The 21,539-nt window shown below is 35.3% G+C and overlaps 1 protein-coding gene across 1 annotated transcript in view; it reads left to right on the top strand.

Annotated features, from left to right (window-relative positions):
- LOC100374590 (protein kinase C-binding protein NELL1-like) overlaps positions 1 to 21,338 on the top strand; it is a 68,733-nt gene extending 47,395 nt beyond the window's left edge. Inside the window, exons 5-18 of the mRNA XM_085506364.1 lie at positions 888 to 1,155; positions 3,666 to 3,821; positions 4,367 to 4,495; positions 5,424 to 5,517; positions 6,100 to 6,179; positions 7,108 to 7,219; positions 7,467 to 7,724; positions 8,341 to 8,463; positions 12,310 to 12,405; positions 13,616 to 13,759; positions 14,198 to 14,397; positions 14,887 to 15,057; positions 16,080 to 16,319; positions 16,955 to 21,338. Of these exons, the coding sequence (XP_085362490.1) occupies positions 888 to 1,155; positions 3,666 to 3,821; positions 4,367 to 4,495; positions 5,424 to 5,517; positions 6,100 to 6,179; positions 7,108 to 7,219; positions 7,467 to 7,724; positions 8,341 to 8,463; positions 12,310 to 12,405; positions 13,616 to 13,759; positions 14,198 to 14,397; positions 14,887 to 15,057; positions 16,080 to 16,319; positions 16,955 to 16,993 (2,110 nt within the window). The 3' untranslated portion in view covers positions 16,994 to 21,338. The remainder of the gene's footprint in view (positions 1 to 887; positions 1,156 to 3,665; positions 3,822 to 4,366; positions 4,496 to 5,423; positions 5,518 to 6,099; positions 6,180 to 7,107; positions 7,220 to 7,466; positions 7,725 to 8,340; positions 8,464 to 12,309; positions 12,406 to 13,615; positions 13,760 to 14,197; positions 14,398 to 14,886; positions 15,058 to 16,079; positions 16,320 to 16,954) is intronic.
- The last annotated feature ends 201 nt before the right edge of the window (positions 21,339 to 21,539 follow it).

The raw sequence follows: 21,539 nt of genomic DNA, 5'->3' as shown, positions 1-21,539 counted from the left end.
AGATATGTTACTTTGTAAATGTATTCAAACACATGTATTTAGTAAATGTTAAATGCTGAACATTAATCTTGTTGTTTGAGGAGGTATTTACGATAATAGTCTCAATCTATATATGGTAAAAAAAATCCATTTTTCATAGAAAGAGAAGAAGAGAGGATTAATGATTATATATTTTGACAGTTCATTTGCATGTTTGCAGTTACTTTATTTACATGTACATGTTATTGGTTATGTCATTCCCACTGAATACAACCATTGATTGGTACCATACAGTTACATTGTATCTATTATTGATTCTGCTCCTTTATTTGTTTCCTTATTCACATGTGATAAAGTAATCCATGAAGTCAATTTAGATTTGCATTAGACAAATGATCACTTACTTGCTTTCACTAACTCTAATCAAAACCTACAGGTGACAGCAATTGTAACTATCTAATTCAGACCATTTTGAAAATAATTAGGTAACATTTTGTGTGTAGTGTTCCTCTAATAAATCTCTTGCATTATTGTATTGTGGAGCAGCGTCTTTTCTATATGGGCAGCCATTTTTCAAAAAACTGAGCCAGTACATTCTTAATACATACAAACATGTACAGTTCGATCACCTCTATATAAAGACCACAAATGTACCTGTCATATCAGACAATATTTTTTGCCTTTGTCTAAAGACCAAAATAATAATTAGCATTCCGTTTAAAATTTTCAAGTCAATTCAAATAACTGTTGGGTTAAACATAAAAATATAAAAAGACTACCAGTCTATGAAGACCATTTTAAAAAATTCCTTGGGGTCGCCATACAAAGCTTTGACTGTATATCTACAAGAAATGATTTCATCAATGTTTTTGCTGGCTGTTATTAAAACTAGTTCTGAATTTTCACAGATTTCTTGAGCTCTACACAAGCACACGGAGATCACAGCTGAAATTCTTCTACACAGGAGCCGATAAGTTATATGCAGAAGAGTTCTCTTACCCTCTGGTTCCTGACAAGTGGACTAAGATTGCTTTTACAGTCAGTGGGACACATATAACGCTATATATCGATTGTAACAAAGTCACAGAGAGAGTTATACATAAACCAAATTTGAATATAGATCAGAATGACTTGGTAATGTGGATGGGACAAAGAAATGACCAGGCATTTTTTAAGGTGAGTTTTACAATAAGTGATTTTCTGTTCACTGTGAGATACTGCATATTGTATGGAAGTGGCAAACCAAACATCTGCACGCAAAAAGCAATTTATTTGATTTTGAACTTGCATTTCCTTTTTAGCTCTACTGTCTGTCTTTGTCCACCTGTTTGTCACCAATTCTATTTTCTCCCTTTTCTCTAAAACTAACAGGCCAATTACAATGATGCTTGGTATGTAGGTACCTTGGGCTTTCTCAGATAATGCTCATTTCCTGTTGGTCTCTTCAATTCTCTATTTTTAGGAAATATTTTGGTAACTTTTGGTGAAAAATGTTATTTTTGACTAATTCTCAAAAAGTACTAGTTGAATTGGCTTGATACTTTGCATGTATGGGGGTAGATACTGTGGTGGTCCTCATGGGTTTGTTCATTCTGTGGAGACAGCTGCAGTTCTCTAATTTTACTGAATATTGTAATTATTCTGCATGATAACAACAAAATACTGTTAAAACTCAACTTAGTTACATCATAAGCGAATATTTTTGATCGATTTCTTGTATAACGCACGATGTCATCATGAACAGAAAATGGACTATTCGCAGATACATGTATGTGGATCAGATTTATCAACTGTTACCTGGTAATGTTTCTGTATCAAAGAACTTTAATGTGTAGCCACAAAACCTTGTATGTGAAGACAACTTTCTTACCAGCTGTTTATTTGGGCTGGATGTTAGCGTCATATTATTCTGGAAAATTCAACAGATTTTATTTGCTCCACTGGTCATGAAATTCATGCTGTTTTCCTGGCTCTAGCTGTGTTCACCGTCTCTTTGACTATCAATCCACAGCAGCATGTGCAAAGCCTATAAAAAAATATGGTACAGTGATGTCTGTCTTTTTTTTTTTAAATAGTATTTTTGTGCCAGGCAACAGTTGACATTAAATGTCACTATTGTCTCTCCTGACTTTTTTTTTTGTTTTGTGCAAACTGCAAGTGCTAGTGCAGACACATTGTGAATTTTTGCCACAGAATTCATATTCATGTTTGGGATTACATGACCGGGCTGTGGCAATTTTAATGCGCTATCTTGGCGTCAATCAAGCTTGGTCAAACAAAAGGACCTGCATTAGTGAATGAATATCGGCCAGTATATTTGGCCTTCCCATTGAGTCTGTGGCACACTCAGCCAGTGTAGGGGTAAGCCCTTTATGGTGTTCAGCCTAAGGTAAAATTTGAACTTTGGTCTACCGATCATGAGTCTGATGTGACAACCACTATGCTACCAGTGACCGGTGATGTGCATCTTAGCACCTTTGAACGTTCTGTGACAAGTATGGTTCAATGGCTGAATTTATTATTTTACTTAATTATGGTCATTAATTGAAAAGTGCTTTAATACAATGGTCATGGTTAATAAATTTATTGAAAATAAATCAATTTATTATTTAATGTTTGTATGTGGGGTCATACGAATGTCATAAAGCTTGACTATCACAATTTACCAGGGGGGCATAACTCAAAGGGAAAAGTGACAAGGCAGACATTTTGGGTTCTGTACAATTTTGTACGCACTCATTTTGAACCATCTTATCAGAATAACACTAATAAAACATTAATAGTCATTGTAATATACAGTCAGCAATGAAACTATTAATTCTCAGAATATTGCTATACTTCCAAACACCTGTTACAATTCCCACACAAGCAGCAACTGTCATGTTTACTTTTCTCTGACATTAATGTATATATCAATACACATATTATCAGTCATTTGTCCATTAAGTTAAGAGGTAGGTATAGTAGGACAGACTTGTTTATGTTCTTATCGCATACATGCGAGTGGTTGACAAGAATCATTCATATCAGAAGGTCAAAGAAATTGTTCACTCCTGTTATTAGGCTTCCTGAAATATAATTAATGTTTCTTGTCAACATGTATGCATCACCAAAAAAATTACAGTCTGATCTCCTCACTTAGTTTGTTCTACACAGCGCCCTCTGTTGACAAATTGAATAAAACATCAAAACCTGTGTGCAATCAAATATTTTAGGAGGAAAAAAATTAAAGGCCATCGCTGGCACTGTGACAGCAGATCAGGAGCTTGTGCTACGTTCTAAAATCAAGTTCTGTTCCTATCCCAGGGAAAATTGAAAATTGATATGGGAACACAGTTATAATTTTTCGTCTGTATTAAGATAATATAATGACCTAAAAGGAAGATAACATTTATTGAATAATGCTCTTAAACACATGCATTAAATGTAGATTTCACCTGTACACATAATTGCAAAAGAAAAATGCAGGGGGGGGGGGAGTTACAATGAAGAGAGGCAAAACTTGTTTTCCCCTCCAAATTTGGGTGTATCAAATTTTTGTCGAGAATGCACTAATAAATGTCTCAATGCAACCACCTTATTAGGTCCAGAACATGCACGTTAATGTTTGATATTTACAGATAACTAAAATTTAAGATTAACTGTGTTACTCCACCAGGGTCTGACTTGTTTATTGTTTTCCACAGGGTACTGTTCAGGATGTGAAATTGATTGTTACAAGTCATGGATATTTATCACAATGTCCTGAATTGGAAAGACAATGTCCAACATGCGGTGAATACCTACAAATGATTGGTACCATTGATAATTTATCTAATCTCTTACAAGAAATGGAAACAAGGGTAAGTTTCTGTTTTGTTCTCCTTCTGCTGCTTTAGTTTGTTCGGCTGTTCTTTTCTTGCTCTAATCTATACTATAGTATATTTAAAAATTTTCATTTAAAAAACTAAATTTTGCTGTTTTCAGTGAAGATTTAGACTTTCTTAGCAATTTTATTGTTTTATATGCTAAATCCTTTCGAGAGAATTTGTAGAATCTTTTTTAACATGCACATCACAAATGTTAATTTAATTTTGTCTGTCAGATCAGTGATCAGATTTAACACAATTGTTGACACCTTGTATTGGCACAATAAAATTGTATTTGAATATGCCATTTAAAAAAGAAAAAAAAATGCTCATTATTTTAACAGTATTTACAAATGCAATGCACAGAAAATTCACAGATTGAATCAATTCAATTCACAAGGTGCATGAAATAATTATAATTTTCTATACTGCCCTCACAGGCCAGCTCAGAATCTTTCATAATCATTTGTTTTTATTATGTGAGAATTTTGCAAACACCGCCCTCAAAGTCTCAAATTAATTGCTTTTGTTTTTATTAGCTAAATGATGCTGAGCAAAGGATTAGTGAATTGAGTGAATGTAGATGTCAGAAATCTTGTGAACACAATGATGTGGTTAAATCTGACATGGAGACGTGGATTGAAGACTGCCAGCAATGTACTTGTAATGTAAGATATGAATAGACATGTATGATTGTAATTTTAAAGTACTACACATTTTATTGTAAACAATGTGTTTTGAACACTTTGTACAAGTCGCATGGATCCATTATTGAACATGACGTGATACAACAACTATGACACTTTATGCAGATTTCCAGATCACTTCAAAGTCCTGTGTTATACGGAAAATCAAATGCAAAAAAACAGGGGGAAAAAAGGTCATAGGCGCCACAGTGACATTAAAAAGTCACCCGGGAATTGAAAAAATGGGAAAGTAAAATCACCTATTTAAATGTCATCTTCATTGTTTTTATTAATATGGGGCATTAGGAATAGGAAACTGTTAATGAAAAATGGCTTTATTTGAGAAACAAGTTCTTGGTAGATGCAAAATTTGATATTGTTGAATTCCCTTAGCGTACCAGTTCCCTTTTTTCATCACAAATTCACTTTCTCGCTTTAAGCAACATCAGACTTGGAGAACGGACTTGAAATTATTCACCTTTCAGGTACCAGGTTTCCAGTTCTGCTAAGACAGGAATGCAACAGTGTTGTGTTTGTTACCAAAGAATACTGTGGAATACTTTATTTTCGCTGGAATTAATTTTCGCTGAACGGGCATTTTGAGCGTTTTGTATGGAATTTATTTTCACTGATTTTTGATGAGTTTAATGTGAAATATAGGAAAAAAAGTATATTCGCTGGATTCTATTTTCACGGAATCATCTCTTCAGCGAAAATAGCGAAAATAAATTCCAAGCGAAAATAAAGTATTCTACAGTATCTCCAGGTTCACATCGCTTGTTGATGCCAGTTTTTCCTGTTCAGTCCAGCTATCCATTAAGCAGGCAACGTGATAATAAAATCTACAGATGCTGATTGTGTTTTCTTTACTATAATACAAATGTGATTCTTATTTATTATACATTGACAGCAAGGTGCAGTGGAATGCAGTGCAATGGATTGCCCTCAAGTGTCATGTAAATATCCTGTGGTTCCAGAGGGACAGTGCTGCCCTGTTTGTAGGCGTAAGTAACAGCTTATAGTTGAAGGATGAGATATGGGTCTCATATAAACAAAGATGGCATTTTGACTGTTGCATACACCAACTAGTACAAACTGAGAGGTTAAGCTTTAATTAGGTATTTTTCTTGGTGTTTTTTGGCATCGAAGGAGTCGCCGGCGGTAATTAGTGTAAGTGGCGCCCTGGGCAAATCTCATACTCCTGATTTCATTAGAAAAGAACATTGATTATGGGAAAATCAAAGTTTATCAACACAAATGTTGCACATGCGCTGCACGACGACTACTGCCCCTTAAAAAAAATCAACACTGATCTAAAGTTGTTTTTCCCGGGAAATTCTATAAAAATTCAAAAAAGTCTCCTCAATAGTTTGGTGTATATCTCATCTTCAAAAAAAAATGCTTCATATTGATTATTGTTTTTTTCATTCGATCAGAGAACCGTGTGCGTGTTTCAGTGACTTGATGGCTGAAAACTCAATCACAATCACATGCAATCAAACATGCATTGCCTGACAACCACTGCCCTTTAAACTTTCAAAGAAAGCCTATAAAAGTATATCAACAGTCTGTTTTTTTTTTTTTAGGACAATGTTTCTTTGGTGGTCAGTTTTTTGATGATGGTGAATCATTTAGTCCTCGGCAATGTGCAATTTGTCAGTGCGAGGTAAGTTATACCATGTTTGCTCTGTCCTAAACACATGTGACTACTCTACATAATGAGTTGGTGATTTGTAATAATAGTCATTCAATGAATTTCTATCTGGTAATATTATAAGGTTAATAAGAGAATACCGCAAAGTATGTACAAAGGCAGTACTGTTATCATGTCGACCAACAGATAACAGAGGTTGATGCGTTTACCTACTGCCTGAGTGATAACCTTATTTTTATAAATCTTTTCCCTGATTGTAGTAATGATTTGATAAGAGATAACAAAAAAATTCTGCTGTATTGTGCTGTGCGAAAGTTTAATTCAGTAACAGGATTCAATTTCCATCTATGTCTGAATTAAACAAAGGAAAGTGTTCAAATTTGACGTGAATAATAATAATAAGGAAAATAATAATAATAAGGCAAATGTTCAAACACTTTTGAACATGTGCATACAGCGTTTTTGATATCAGATGTATAAAATAAACAATGTATAATATATACTGTATTTTTGCCATACTTTAAATGTTTGTATTTGAGATAGAATGTTGAGTCTAAACATATATGCAAGGCAGAATTTAATACATCGAAAACAAATCGCAACAAATAAGATGCCTCCTGATTGGTCTGAAAGCTAGGTGTTAGGGTTGGGCAGCCAATCAGGCTCATTCTTGTAAGAACCTTACATTGAATCAAATATGCAGGTTAATTGACTCTTGTGGCTAGTACCCTCCCTGAAACAAAAACATTTTTACCTTCTGCCCAATTGCCAGGCTTATCTTATTCAGAGTTGATAATTGGCCGAAGGTGTAAAGCAGTCTGTTCTGTGCATGTGCTCTTCAGTCCTTAGTTCATCAATCAATCAACAATCAAACATGCCACTCTGCTGTTAATGTTTATTCTTTGCATTTGTAATTGTGTGTTATTTCTTCCAATTCTAGAATGGTAGAACTTCGTGTAATCATCAAAATCCTAATGAGATCTGTCCTAAGTTGACATGTCCTCTTGATCAACAATTCAATGTACCTGATGAATGCTGTAAATTCTGTCAAGGTAAACATCTCATAATTATATTTACCGGAGTATTTGCTATTTTATCTTCCAGTTCTTGTCAACCAGTAACTGTGCACACACACACACACACACACACACACACACACACGCACACACGCACACACGCACACACGCACACATGCACACACGCACACACACACCACACACAACACACACACAACACAACACAACACAACACAACACAAACAAGTGGGATGACTTATACAGCTTGAAAATATTTTTCCAGGTGTTGATTACTGCAATGAAGGGCATGACTGTCATGCCAATGCCACGTGTGTCAGTCTCTCCACTAAACATGCGTGTCAGTGTTTAAGTGGCTTTGAAGGAAATGGTAAAGACTGTGTTGATATTGATGAATGCAAAGATGAGGGTGGTCTCTATGGTCACCATTGCCATGACAACACGATATGTGTGAATACCCCTGGGTCTTACCTGTGTGAATGTCTTCCTGGTCATGTCAGAGATGATGATTTCACCTGTTCTGGTGAGTACATTTTTTTTTATAAGTACTTCTTAATTCCATGTGTTTTTATGATTTAAAAAAAATGACATTGCTGTGAATTCCTGTCACTTAACCTTTTATCACCAGTTGCCTATTTTCATCACAAATTCCCGAAATAGTTTTGTTTATATTCTGCACTTTCCTTCAGAAGATCTGGACAAAACTAGCCTTTCTGAGTAAAAACTCAAATTTTGTCTGTTGGCTCCAAAATTAGGGTCATTTTCAGAAATATTGAAGAATATAAGAAAAAAGTGCAGACAAATTTAGGCAAGAAAGTGTGGTTGTGAAAAGGTTAAAGTTGCATTCTCACTTTGCAAATATTTAAAGTGGGAGGGTCGTCACCTGCATACGTGCGGGAAATGAGTCCCAAGTGACGATAACAACACACGCTAAAAACACAAAGGCCTATGGGTAGATAATTGTTTGTAAACAATGACACTGGCCAACTGACGCATGCGCAGGTGACGACTCCCCCACTTTAAAGCTTCACTCCCAGAACAAGCTAAAAACTGTTTTAGTGAAAATATGATAAATTATTATATAAATTCTTTATTATGAGATTTCAGGGTAATATTTTTGAGTGTTTATTTTTTTCCAGAATTAGATGAGTGTTCTGTTGGAGTCCATAACTGTGATCCCAATGCAGAGTGTATAAACACAGTTGGTAGTTATATGTGTAAATGTCTAGCAGGCTATCAGGGTGATGGGTATTACTGCCAAGGTATGTCAATTCATCTCACAGTTGGTAGTTATATGTGTAAATGTCTAGCAGGCTATCAGGGTGATGGGTATTACTGTCAAGGTATGTCATTTCATCTCACAGTTGGTAGTTATATGTGTAAATGTCTAGCAGGCTATCAGGGTGATGGGTATTACTGTCAAGGTATGTCATTTCATCTCACAGTTGGTAGTTATATGTGTAAATGTCTAGCAGGCTATCAGGGTGATGGGTATTACTGTCAAGGTATGTCATTTCATCTCACAGTTGGTAGTTATATGTGTAAATGTCTAGCAGGCTATCAGGGTGATGGGTATTACTGTCAAGGTATGTCAATTCATCTCACAGTTGGTAGTTATATGTGTAAATGTCTAGCAGGCTATCAGGGTGATGGGTATTACTGTCAAGGTATGTCATTTCATCTCACAGTTGGTAGTTATATGTGTAAATGTCTAGCAGGCTATCAGGGTGATGGGTATTACTGTCAAGGTATGTCATTTCATCTCACAGTTGGTAGTTATATGTGTAAATGTCTAGCAGGCTATCAGGGTGATGGGTATTACTGCCAAGGTATGTCAATTCATCTCACAGTTGGTAGTTATATGTGTAAATGTCTAGCAGGCTATCAGGGTGATGGGTATTACTGTCAAGGTATGTCATTTCATCTCACAGTTGGTAGTTATATGTGTAAATGTCTAGCAGGCTATCAGGGTGATGGGTATTACTGTCAAGGTATGTCAATTCATCTCACAGTTGGTAGTTATATGTGTAAATGTCTAGCAGGCTATCAGGGTGATGGGTATTACTGCCAAGGTATGTCTATTCATATCACAGTTGGTAGTTATATGTGTAAATGTCTAGCAGGCTATCAGGGTGATGGGTATTACTGCCAAGGTATGTCAATTCATCTCACAGTTGGTAGTTATATGTGTAAATGTCTAGCAGGCTATCAGGGTGATGGGTATTACTGTCAAGGTATGTCAATTCATCTCACAGTTGGTAGTTATATGTGTAAATGTCTAGCAGGCTATCAGGGTGATGGGTATTACTGTCAAGGTATGTCAATTCATCTCACAGTTGGTAGTTATATGTGTAAATGTCTAGCAGGCTATCAGGGTGTTGGGTATTACTGCCAAGGTATGTCAATTCATCTCACAGTTGGTAGTTATATGTGTAAATGTCTAGCAGGCTATCAGGGTGATGGGTATTACTGTCAAGGTATGTCAATTCATCTCACAGTTGGTAGTTATATGTGTAAATGTCTAGCAGGCTATCAGGGTGATGGGTATTACTGTCAAGGTATGTCAATTCATCTCACAGTTGGTAGTTATATGTGTAAATGTCTAGCAGGCTATCAGGGTGATGGGTATTACTGTCAAGGTATGTCAATTCATCTCACAGTTGGTAGTTATATGTGTAAATGTCTAGCAGGCTATCAGGGTGATGGGTATTACTGCCAAGGTATGTCAATTCATCTCACAGTTGGTAGTTATATGTGTAAATGTCTAGCAGGCTATCAGGGTGATGGGTATTACTGTCAAGGTATGTCAATTCATCTCACAGTTGGTAGTTATATGTGTAAATGTCTAGCAGGCTATCGGGGTGATGGGTATTACTGTCAAGGTATGTCAATTCATCTCACAGTTGGTAGTTATATGTGTAAATGTCTAGCAGGCTATCGGGGTGATGGGTATTACTGTCAAGGTATGTCAATTCATCTCACAGTTGGTAGTTATATGTGTAAATGTCTAGCAGGCTATCGGGGTGATGGGTATTACTGTCAAGGTATGTCAATTCATCTCACAGTTGGTAGTTATATGTGTAAATGTCTAGCAGGCTATCAGGGTGATGGGTATTACTGTCAAGGTATGTCAATTCATCTCACAGTTGGTAGTTATATGTGTAAATGTCTAGCAGGCTATCAGGGTGATGGGTATTACTGTCAAGGTATGTCAATTCATCTCACAGTTGGTAGTTATATGTGTAAATGTCTAGCAGGCTATCAGGGTGATGGGTATTACTGTCAAGGTATGTCAATTCATCTCACAGTTGGTAGTTATATGTGTAAATGTCTAGCAGGCTATCAGGGTGATGGGTATTACTGCCAAGGTATGTCAATTCATCTCACAGTTGGTAGTTATATGTGTAAATGTCTAGCAGGCTATCAGGGTGATGGGTATTACTGTCAAGGTATGTCAATTCATCTCACAGTTGGTAGTTATATGTGTAAATGTCTAGCAGGCTATCAGGGTGATGGGTATTACTGCCAAGGTATGTCAATTCATCTCACAGTTGGTAGTTATATGTGTAAATGTCTAGCAGGCTATCAGGGTGATGGGTATTACTGTCAAGGTATGTCAATTCATCTCACAGTTGGTAGTTATATGTGTAAATGTCTAGCAGGCTATCAGGGTGATGGGTATTACTGTCAAGGTATGTCAATTCATCTCACAGTTGGTAGTTATATGTGTAAATGTCTAGCAGGCTATCAGGGTGATGGGTATTACTGTCGAGGTATGTCAATTCATCTCACAGTTGGTAGTTATATGTGTAAATGTCTAGCAGGCTATCAGGGTGATGGGTATTACTGTCAAGGTATGTCAATTCATCTCACAGTTGGTAGTTATATGTGTAAATGTCTAGCAGGCTATCAGGGTGATGGGTATTACTGTCGAGGTATGTCAATTCATCTCACAGTTGGTAGTTATATGTGTAAATGTCTAGCAGGCTATCAGGGTGTTGGGTATTACTGCCAAGGTATGTCAATTCATCTCACAGTTGGTAGTTATATGTGTAAATGTCTAGCAGGCTATCAGGGTGATGGGTATTACTGTCAAGGTATGTCAATTCATCTCACAGTTGGTAGTTATATGTGTAAATGTCTAGCAGGCTATCAGGGTGATGGGTATTACTGTCAAGGTATGTCAATTCATCTCACAGTTGGTAGTTATATGTGTAAATGTCTAGCAGGCTATCAGGGTGATGGGTATTACTGTCAAGGTATGTCAATTCATCTCACAGTTGGTAGTTATATGTGTAAATGTCTAGCAGGCTATCAGGGTGATGGGTATTACTGCCAAGGTATGTCAATTCATCTCACAGTTGGTAGTTATATGTGTAAATGTCTAGCAGGCTATCAGGGTGATGGGTATTACTGCCAAGGTATGTCAATTCATCTCACAGTTGGTAGTTATATGTGTAAATGTCTAGCAGGCTATCAGGGTGATGGGTATTACTGTCAAGGTATGTCAATTCATCTCACAGTTGGTAGTTATATGTGTAAATGTCTAGCAGGCTATCAGGGTGATGGGTATTACTGTCAAGGTATGTCAATTCATCTCACAGTTGGTAGTTATATGTGTAAATGTCTAGCAGGCTATCAGGGTGATGGGTATTACTGCCAAGGTATGTCAATTCATCTCACAGTTGGTAGTTATATGTGTAAATGTCTAGCAGGCTATCAGGGTGATGGGTATTACTGCCAAGGTATGTCAATTCATCTCACAGTTGGTAGTTATATGTGTAAATGTCTAGCAGGCTATCAGGGTGATGGGTATTACTGTCAAGGTATGTCAATTCATCTCACAGTTGGTAGTTATATGTGTAAATGTCTAGCAGGCTATCAGGGTGATGGGTATTACTGTCAAGGTATGTCAATTCATCTCACAGTTGGTAGTTATATGTGTAAATGTCTAGCAGGCTATCAGGGTGATGGGTATTACTGCCAAGGTATGTCTATTCATATCACAGTATGTTTGACACTGATGTAAAAGTCAGAATTTAACTGCTAATATATAAAAAGTGTTTATATTGACAGGAGATTCTAATATTTTATCTGTACACTTTCAGCTGTGTGTAGTCCACTGTGTATAAACAGTGGTAGATGTGTAGCTCCTGATATATGTTGGTGTCCTGCTGGATATGTGGGCAGTTACTGTCAAACAGGTGGGTGTTTTATAGGTATCACACCACTAAATCATTAAACTGAGATGCAAGCATGGTAATTTAAAACTGTTTTCTTCAGAGTAAATTAATTAGTGATCATTGTTGACAGTCAGTAGTGAATCCTGCATCACAGGCTGAATAGAAAATTTGTAGTTTGATCGTTACCATAGAAACTGAGATGCAAGCATGGTAATTTAAAACTGTTTTCTTCAGAGTAAATTAATTAGTGATCATTGTTGACAGTCAGTAGTGAATCCTGCATCATAGACTGAATAGAAAATTTGTAGTTTGATTGTTACCATAGAAACCATCAGAGTGCTGGGAACTAGGGGAAAAAAACAAATAAATTGCTCGAGCTAGAAATCAACCCACCCAACAGACTGATGACGCTCTAACTCAAAACTTGTCTATTGGGAAGCCAAAACCAATGGACAATATTCATTCATCAGTGCTGGTCTTGCTTTGGTGCAGTTGCTCAGAAATTTTTTTTTTTTTTCATTTATGTCTACACCCCTCCTTCAAGCAATATTTGAATAGTGCAAAATAATCAGCAGCTTCCGCAAAAAGTGTATTGCTTACTTTTCAGCTGTTAATGTGCTAGGCAATTTTGAAGTCGTGTGTGTGTGTGTGGTCACGTAACTGATATGCAACCTGGCTGCTTTTGCTACATCGCTGATTATAACTAATGTATATTTCATCAAAATGTTCACACAGTGTGTTTTATTTGTGTGTGTAGGTGTATATTTTCTTTGGTACATTTTTCATACAGCAAATGAAATCAGCTCAACATCCTCCTCACAAATAAACTGAAGAAATTACATTTTCTGAGCTTCTGTGATAATGCAAGACAATCGTCAACAAATGATAATTTGAGGGAAGCTTAAGATTAACCAGTGCATGAGTCTGGAATAATTGATTCTGTGAAAGTTGCATTAAAGGGAGGTGGTCGCCGTGACATGTTATGTTTGATATGGGACTCAAAGCGACATACACAACGCATGTAAAAATGTTTGTTTACATGAAATTTGAATACATGCTGCGTGACGACCACCACCCTTTAAATTACCAGCACATATGATCCCTCTTTGATGAAATTGATGGTGAGGGCAGTCTCTATTTATATGCATGTTGTGTCAGATGATATTAGCCCTTGATACAAACATTGCAAACCTTGTTTATTTACCATTACCTGTGTTTTTGTTTATGACAGATGTAGATGAGTGTGCATCAAATAATCATGGTTGCCATAGCAACTCAGTATGTATCAACTTACCCGGAAGTTATTATTGTCAATGTAAGACTGGATACTACAGTGAAAGTGACCCTCATCTCGACCTGGGAGCATCCTGCATTGGTAGGTAGACTTGGCACAATCAGGAGAGGGAGTGGGAAGCATCCTGTTTAGTTAGGTAGACATGACTTGACACAATCAGGGGAGGGAGGGGAAGCATCCTGTTTTAGTTAGATACACACGACTTGACACAATCAGGGGAGGGAGGGAGGGGAAGCATCCTGTTTTAGTTAGATACACATGACTTGACACAATCAGGGGAAAGAGCTGGAGTAGACTTACACATAGGGGAAAAACAAGAAAAGTATCCTACTTTGGCCATGGACAGAATAAGAATCTACATACTTGAAAAATGTTGCACAAATTTCAGAATTGTGTCACAAAAAAATTACAGCAATGTTATTTTTAGAGACAAATCTCAAAGAACAAAAGTAATTGAAATAATTGCATTTGTTCCACCCACAATGTTTCTATTAATTCAGCCTATTTTTACTTTTTCAGATGCGGATGAGTGTCGTAACATTGGTGGTAGTCATACGTGTCAGCTTGATATGGTTTGTGTTAATGAAGAAGGAGGATATCAGTGCCAATGTAACAACATGGACAGCTGTAGTAGTAGGTGTCTATATCAAGGATACGAGTATCGTAATGGACAACGTTTTAATCATCCAGACAATGAATGTTATGACTGCAGATGTGAGGTGAGCTTCAATTCATTGAAATATTCTCAGTGATATCTCAAAAGCTTTCATACTAGTTCAAATGAAACTGAAGCATAATCGTGACCAAATTTGATTAGATTTTGATTGAAAAACCATGCATTAAGGAAAAATATATTTGCTGTCAACAATTTTGCTGTCAGTTTCAGTCTGCTCACTGGTTCAAAACTACTTGTAGTGTTGCATTGTGGGAGTATATTATATGTGTCAAGTACTGGTACATCCCTTGTGGCATATCGTGATTGAAATGTTATGGATGTTTACAATTACGTTTTAGCTATGTACATCAAAAGAATATGAGATATTTCAAGTTTGTTTGATGGTCCAAATATTTTCCCCATACTTTCAAGGTCAAGTTGAAACTAACACTATGAATTATTCACTGATTATTTTTGCATTTTCTATTAATTATTTGCTTGAATCAAACAATATTTATTGTTTATATTAACAAATGTTATTTATTTTCTCCAGAACGGTGTGACAGCATGCACACCAGAAGTTTGTAACTGTGATTCTGACTCTGTAAATTTGTTTTGCTGTCCACATTGTGACTTCAAGGGTCAATGTTTACATCAGTCAAGTCCAGTTGTTTATGATAGTGGTGATTCATGGGACTATCAGTGTCAGCGCTGTCAATGTATAGTAAGTTTCAAATTTAAAAATGCTAACTATTATTCATATGTCATTGTGAGCAAATAAATGTCATACTAGCGTCCATCTGACTTGCCGTACTGGCGTCCATTTGACTTGCCGTACTGGCGTCCATCTGACATGCCGTACTAGCGTCCATCTGACTTGCCGTACTGGCGTCCATCTGACTTGCTGTACTGCCGTCCATCTGACTTGCCGTACTGGCGTCCATCTGACATGCCGTACTGGCGTCCATCTGACATGCCGTACTGGCGTCCATCTGACATGCCGTACTGGCGTCCATCTGACATGCCGTACTGGTGTCCATCTGACTTGCCGTACTGGTGTCCATCTGACTTGCCGTACTGGCGACCATCTGACATGCCGTACTGGTGTCCATCTGACATGCCGTACTGGCGTCCATCTGACTTGCCGTACTGCCGTCCATCTGACTTGCCGTACTGCCGTCCATCTGACATGCCGTACTGGCGTTCATCTGACTCGCCGGACTGGCGTCCATCTGACATGCCGTACTGGTGTCCATCTGACTTGCCGTACTGGCGTCCATCTGACTTGCCGTACTGCCGTCCATCTGACTTGCCGTACTGCCGTCCATTTGACTTGCCGTACTGCCGTCCATTTGACTTGCCATACTGACATCCATCAGACTGGCCATACTAACGTCCATCAGACTGGCCATACAGACATCAAACAAACTGGCCATATACAGCTCATTCTTCCCTTAAGCGGGACTGTAGAGATTGTAATAGCTACCTGCTTTCTAATGTCTGGAGAATCATATATTATTATAACCAGTCATTGTGTACAAAGTGTGAATAACACACCATGCTTATTTGTATATTAAATAATGTGTTATATCCAAACGCATCCCATTATAAAGTTTTCATGTTTCAGTAATCACTTCATAGTTTTATACAATATAGCATATTGGGGAATGTAGAACTGCATGTTACTCTATTTATATTTAAAAACGCTTTTGATTTTAATAATATTTTATTAATATTTGTTCATAGAATGGAAGAATTGAATGCACAGAGAAACGCTGCCCGAAGTTAAACTGTGAAACTACAGTTAGTACAGTTGGAGAGTGCTGTCCAATATGCTTAGAAGATATATGCAGTATAGCCATTTCTGATGACATCATTAGAAGTGGTGATGACATCAGCATTAACTGTGTACAAAATGGTATTGAGTATTATGAAGGTGAAAGGTGGGAGATGAATGATGATTCCTGTTCAGAGTGTATTTGTAGGGTAAGTATCTCATTTCTGATGACATCATTGAAAGTGGTGATGACATCAGCATAAAATGTGTACAAAATGGTTTGAAATTGACCAGTGCACCACACAGTGCAGTGGATGCTAAAAAAGTTTGATTGCATGAAGAGAAATGAGTGAGGTTATTCGCATATTCAAAAAGGCTAATAAACACGTAATACAATCTGAGAAGGGAAATACACTAGAAAATAACAACATGTGACAACTGTTGAACATTTTTTCTAGAAATGCACCATTGGGATTTTGCATCTCATATTTTTGGCTCAGTTCAATATTGTACCACACACCTGATCTTGTTAACATGTAAACACCAGCCAGGCCAGGAAAAAAAAAATTCGCTGTTTCTCGTTTCATGGAAATCGAGGCGATTTTTTTTTTTTTTTTTGAATACTGAGATAAAATGGGGGCAATTTGAGACAAGTACAAGCGCATTTAGGAATGCTTTGGAAGGAAAAAAATGTCTGAGGCGCATAGTTCAAAATGATGCATGCAGAAACGAGAAACAGAAATATTTTTTTTCTCAGCCTTACCGTTAATAGATTTGTTTCTGAAAACCAAAGCAGACTGCTACTATGTATGTTACATGTAATCTATCTGTCTTGTAATTTCAGAGAGGCAGAGTGTGCTGTTCTTTCAAGACATCATGCTGAATCTTGGGAGGGTTTCCATGGAAACAGTGAAAGAAAAGAAATATTTTTATTTACCAAATATGATTAATTTATGTACAAGACTGATTAGTATTGTATAAATATTGTATCAGTGTTATTCTTATTTTGTAAAAAAAACAAAACTCTTTATATATGTATATATATATAGAAGATACATAAATAGTCATTTACATTATGCTGAAAATAGGAACTGTTTTTTCTAGATTGCAGTGTCAGTTTATACACAGTAGAACACCTTTTCTTGTCAAGAGTTGACTCCAAACTATTAGAACACCCTTAAATTGAAATTTCTCATACTGAAAATTCATCAGTTTCTAGTGGTCTTCTGAATAACTGTAGAAATGTGAACATTTTGTGTTTCAAAACTGATTCACAAGATATAGGAGGTGTTTAATGAATATTTATAACTCACCAGCTCACTGAACTTAAGGTAGAAGCCTACTCATAAATGCAATTACCCAGAATTTATTCATTTTATGAGATATTATGTCATATCTCAATTGTAGACAGGTAACTTAAAAAATCATTTATTTTGAATGTTCAGGCACTTTTTATACTGCATTATTTGACAAATCTGGGTTTTAAAAAGTGTCAAAAAATGCAATTTTCTCAAAATACATCATTGTAACATGCAAAAGAATGCTATTTCTTTGCACCATGAGTTTAATACCCCAATGATTTTACATAATAAACTGATGAACATAGACCAACTTTCTCAAAAATTATGAGCAGGTTTCTACTTTAAGGTGTTTCATTTGTATGTCGCCATTTTAAAGCAATTTCCTATTTATATACCAAAGATCACTGTCAAAGTATATTAATGTAGTATATATTACAGTCATTTCTAAAATGTAAATTCAGGAATTATGTATGCGATTATTTGTTGCAAAAACTTCTCATGATAGTAGGGTATGTTTTATAGATCTCTTCTGTCTGTAAACAAAATTGAGAGCTATCATTCCATAGTTGTATTAGTTGACAATATTTGATTGCAAAGATGGAGGTTGTGATTGTGTTTTATTGATTTTTAATATTTTATTACAAACAAAATGCTGTTGTTCACAGCATGCAGCTGTTAATTTGGGTTCTATTGTTTTTAATATTGATAACCTTTTCACCACTGGTCTCTCTTTTCATCACAAAATAGTCCCATTTATAGTCTGAACTTTTCTTCAAAAGATTAGTACAAAAATAGCCCAAAACTGAAAATTTACTAAAATTTTGTCTGTTGGCTCCAAAATTAAGGTTTGTTTCCAAAAATTTTGAAGAAGATATAAAAAAAAAGGTGCAGACAAATTTGGTGTCTGGTGGTGAAAAGATTAAAAGATTTGTCTGCAGTCTGAATTGATGAATAGTAATGTATTAAAGGGTTATTTTGGTGCATTTGATGGATAAAAAAAAGTTGTATTTGTTATATCCCGATAACATTTAACTGCTAAAAAGAGTTTCTTTAGTTTACCAACCAATTGCTAAAGAGTTGTTTTGGTTTTCAACATCACTTAAAAATGTTTATTTGATGTAGGTTTTCATTGTGCAGTACTGTTCCATTTTGGAAGCTGATTCTGCTGTTATTTCTGTTCTTTGTAGTAAATTCTTACATTTGTTGAGTGATATTCAAAGTTACATCTTTATTGTATAGAAACAGTACATTCTTACCGTCTATTGTCAGTCACAATTGATAATGATTCTAGTCAAAAAAAAGTCCAGTCTTATGGAGGTTTGAAGAAAATTAAAGATTATATATCCTGTTTGTCATACTTTTATTATTATGAGTTCATACCATTAGAATACCGATAATATAAAAACTAAAAGAATGATTATTTGAGATACAAGAGTCCAAAATATCATGGAGATTGGTGAAAATGTTTACACTGGTTTCTATGGTGAGATTATTTATTTATATCTCAAAGTTTTTTGGGGGGCATGAGATAAAAAAGTTGTATATTATTATTGATACATGTATATGAAATTTAACGTTGTGAAATCATTTCAAAAATTTACATATTCATATACAATGAGAGGTTATCTCCCACAATGCATTGCACATATATATTCAGTAAAATGCTCTGTAGTACAAAACTTTAATTTGGCTCAAACTGCTTTGAATCTTGTTTTTAAGAATATTGAAAATACTAGTGTTAACTAAGGACCCTTTTCTTTTGGTGTCACATTGAAAAATTAAAACTTATTTTCAGCTGATTATGTATTAGCTTATTATCGCTGAAATCATTGACTTGAAATTAGTTATTTTTGTTTTGAATATTTTGTGTTAGGGGCACAAATATAACATGTGTTTCTGTTTTATTTTATGACAATGTCTGTTCTTTGCTCAGGTTGGTTTTATTCAATGTGTATGTTAATTTATTCTGTCACTGGTTTGTTTAAATTTCTCTAATTCCATGTACATGTAGGATTATTTTTTCGAAGAAGCAATTTTGGTTTTTATAGACAGTGGACTGAACATTGAAAAATGCCCAGGAGATGAGAAATGTGACATACTGCCAGACATTGCACATTTCATCATTTCAGTATTTTTGTATTTCCCGTAATCTGATTTGTGGTTATAAATTTGAGGAATATTCATCATAAAACAGACAACACTCTTGGCATCCAACGCGGATAATCCAGTTGGCAAGAAATAAATCAAAACATTTTTTTAAGAAGGCATTAAATATATTTTCATAAATATTGGATTTGAAAGTATTAGTTTCAGCACTGCTGTACTAAACGCAATTTCTATATTTGCACTTCATGCTGAATAATTTTTGAATAACTATGTTAACCTTTTCACCACCAGACTTCCTCATCCAAAATTTTTCTGCACTTTTTTCTCATATTCTTCAATATTTCTAGAATTGAACCCTAATTTTGGAGCCAACAGACAGAGTTTGAGTCAAGTTTCAGTTTTTACTCAAAAATTTGGTTATTTTTGTTCCATTCTTCTGAAGGAAAGTGCAGACTATAAACGGGCTATTTTGTGAATTTGTGATGAAAAGAGGGTGGTGGTGAAAAGGTTAAGGTGATTTGTGTCAAATTAAAGATTATATGTCATGTTTGCCTAACTTTCCGTATGGGTTTACGCCATGAGGATACAGAAAATTAAACAAACAAAAATGTGGGTCACCGGACAAATTTTCAAGATACAAGAGTTCAAAATGTCATAAACAATGGTTAAAATTTCCATTCTACATTTGTTTGTATTGTGAGATAATAATATCCCAATCATAATCATTAAATCATAATCTTAAACATGATAGTTTTTATTATACTGGGTATATGATAGGAAGTTTTCTCCCACAATGCATTGCATGTATGTGTAGTAACATACTAACAAGTAGTGCTATATTTGAAGTCAGCTCAAACTTGCTATTTTCTCTGCCCACAATTCAGTGCAAATATTTTCACATTTTGTAAAATTTTCAGTAAATTTTATCATCATTTTGGACCATACAGACAGTTTGAGATATTGCTTTTAGTTTTTGATCAAAAGATTTGTCAATTTTTACCATCATTCTTTGTGAGAAGCAAACTGTACAAAACTATTTTGTGGATGGAACCAAAATTTGACAATGGTGCTCAAAATGCTGAACCACTGGTTTATTTGGTCATCACCTAATATATTCCACTACATTACAATAACACATTGTTTGATTTCATTTCATTTACCACAAGTGAATCCTCAACCAGTGTATTCACCAAATACCTGTCTGTCAACTTCACAATTATTTTTGTCTGTTTTTTTTTGTTTTCTGTTCTTTGACAATTTTGTCAAATGCCCAAATTTATTCTTTTAGCATATTTTTGACAGGCACTTTCAAATACCCTTCCTTCAACTATTAAATTGTTGAAATGCATCTATTTCTTTACACGTGATTTCAAATATTTCAAAGAAAATTTAATTAAATCATTCTAGAATCAGAGATCAAGATATTTTAACTTGCAAGCATAGTGTAGTGTTGTGAACAACCATCTTATACTATGTATATGTTTGTTTTGTCTATTTATAAGTTTGTTTATTGATTGAAATAAGTGTCACAGTAGTGGAGAAGAACACAGGGTTAGCAAGTGTTGTTACTGATGCTACAGTTTTTATTTACAAATCTGTTCTTTATAAACAAGTTGTTTATCATGTTCCAAAAATTAATTAACCCTGAATAAACTTTCTTTTAACCTAAACTGTATTCCAAATCAGTGATTTTATTGAGTTACTTATTATTCTACATACTCCATTTTTTGTACTGAGACCTGTTTATTTGTTATATTTTGTATAGAACGATTGTGACATTAAGCATTTCTGTATTGTGGAAAAAATTAACTTTGAAATAAAGATGGCTTTTGTTTATTTTATTACCTCACTCCCATTCTATAATAATAATAATTATTTATTTACCCAATAATAATAATAATAAGAAACACTGAAAAAACAAAAGTAAGCCATACAGAAAAACAAATGGTAAGAAAAATACACATATATATTGGGTAAAAAGGAAATCAGAAAATAGCTTACTGCTAGTCTAGTCTGATTTCC

Source organism: Saccoglossus kowalevskii, chromosome 12 (genome assembly GCF_978046115.1).
Source record: "Saccoglossus kowalevskii chromosome 12, keSacKowa6.1, whole genome shotgun sequence".
Taxonomy (NCBI): domain Eukaryota; kingdom Metazoa; phylum Hemichordata; class Enteropneusta; family Harrimaniidae; genus Saccoglossus; species Saccoglossus kowalevskii.
Note: the sequence above shows the minus strand (reverse complement) of the source record. Positions and strands in the feature narration are given on the sequence as shown.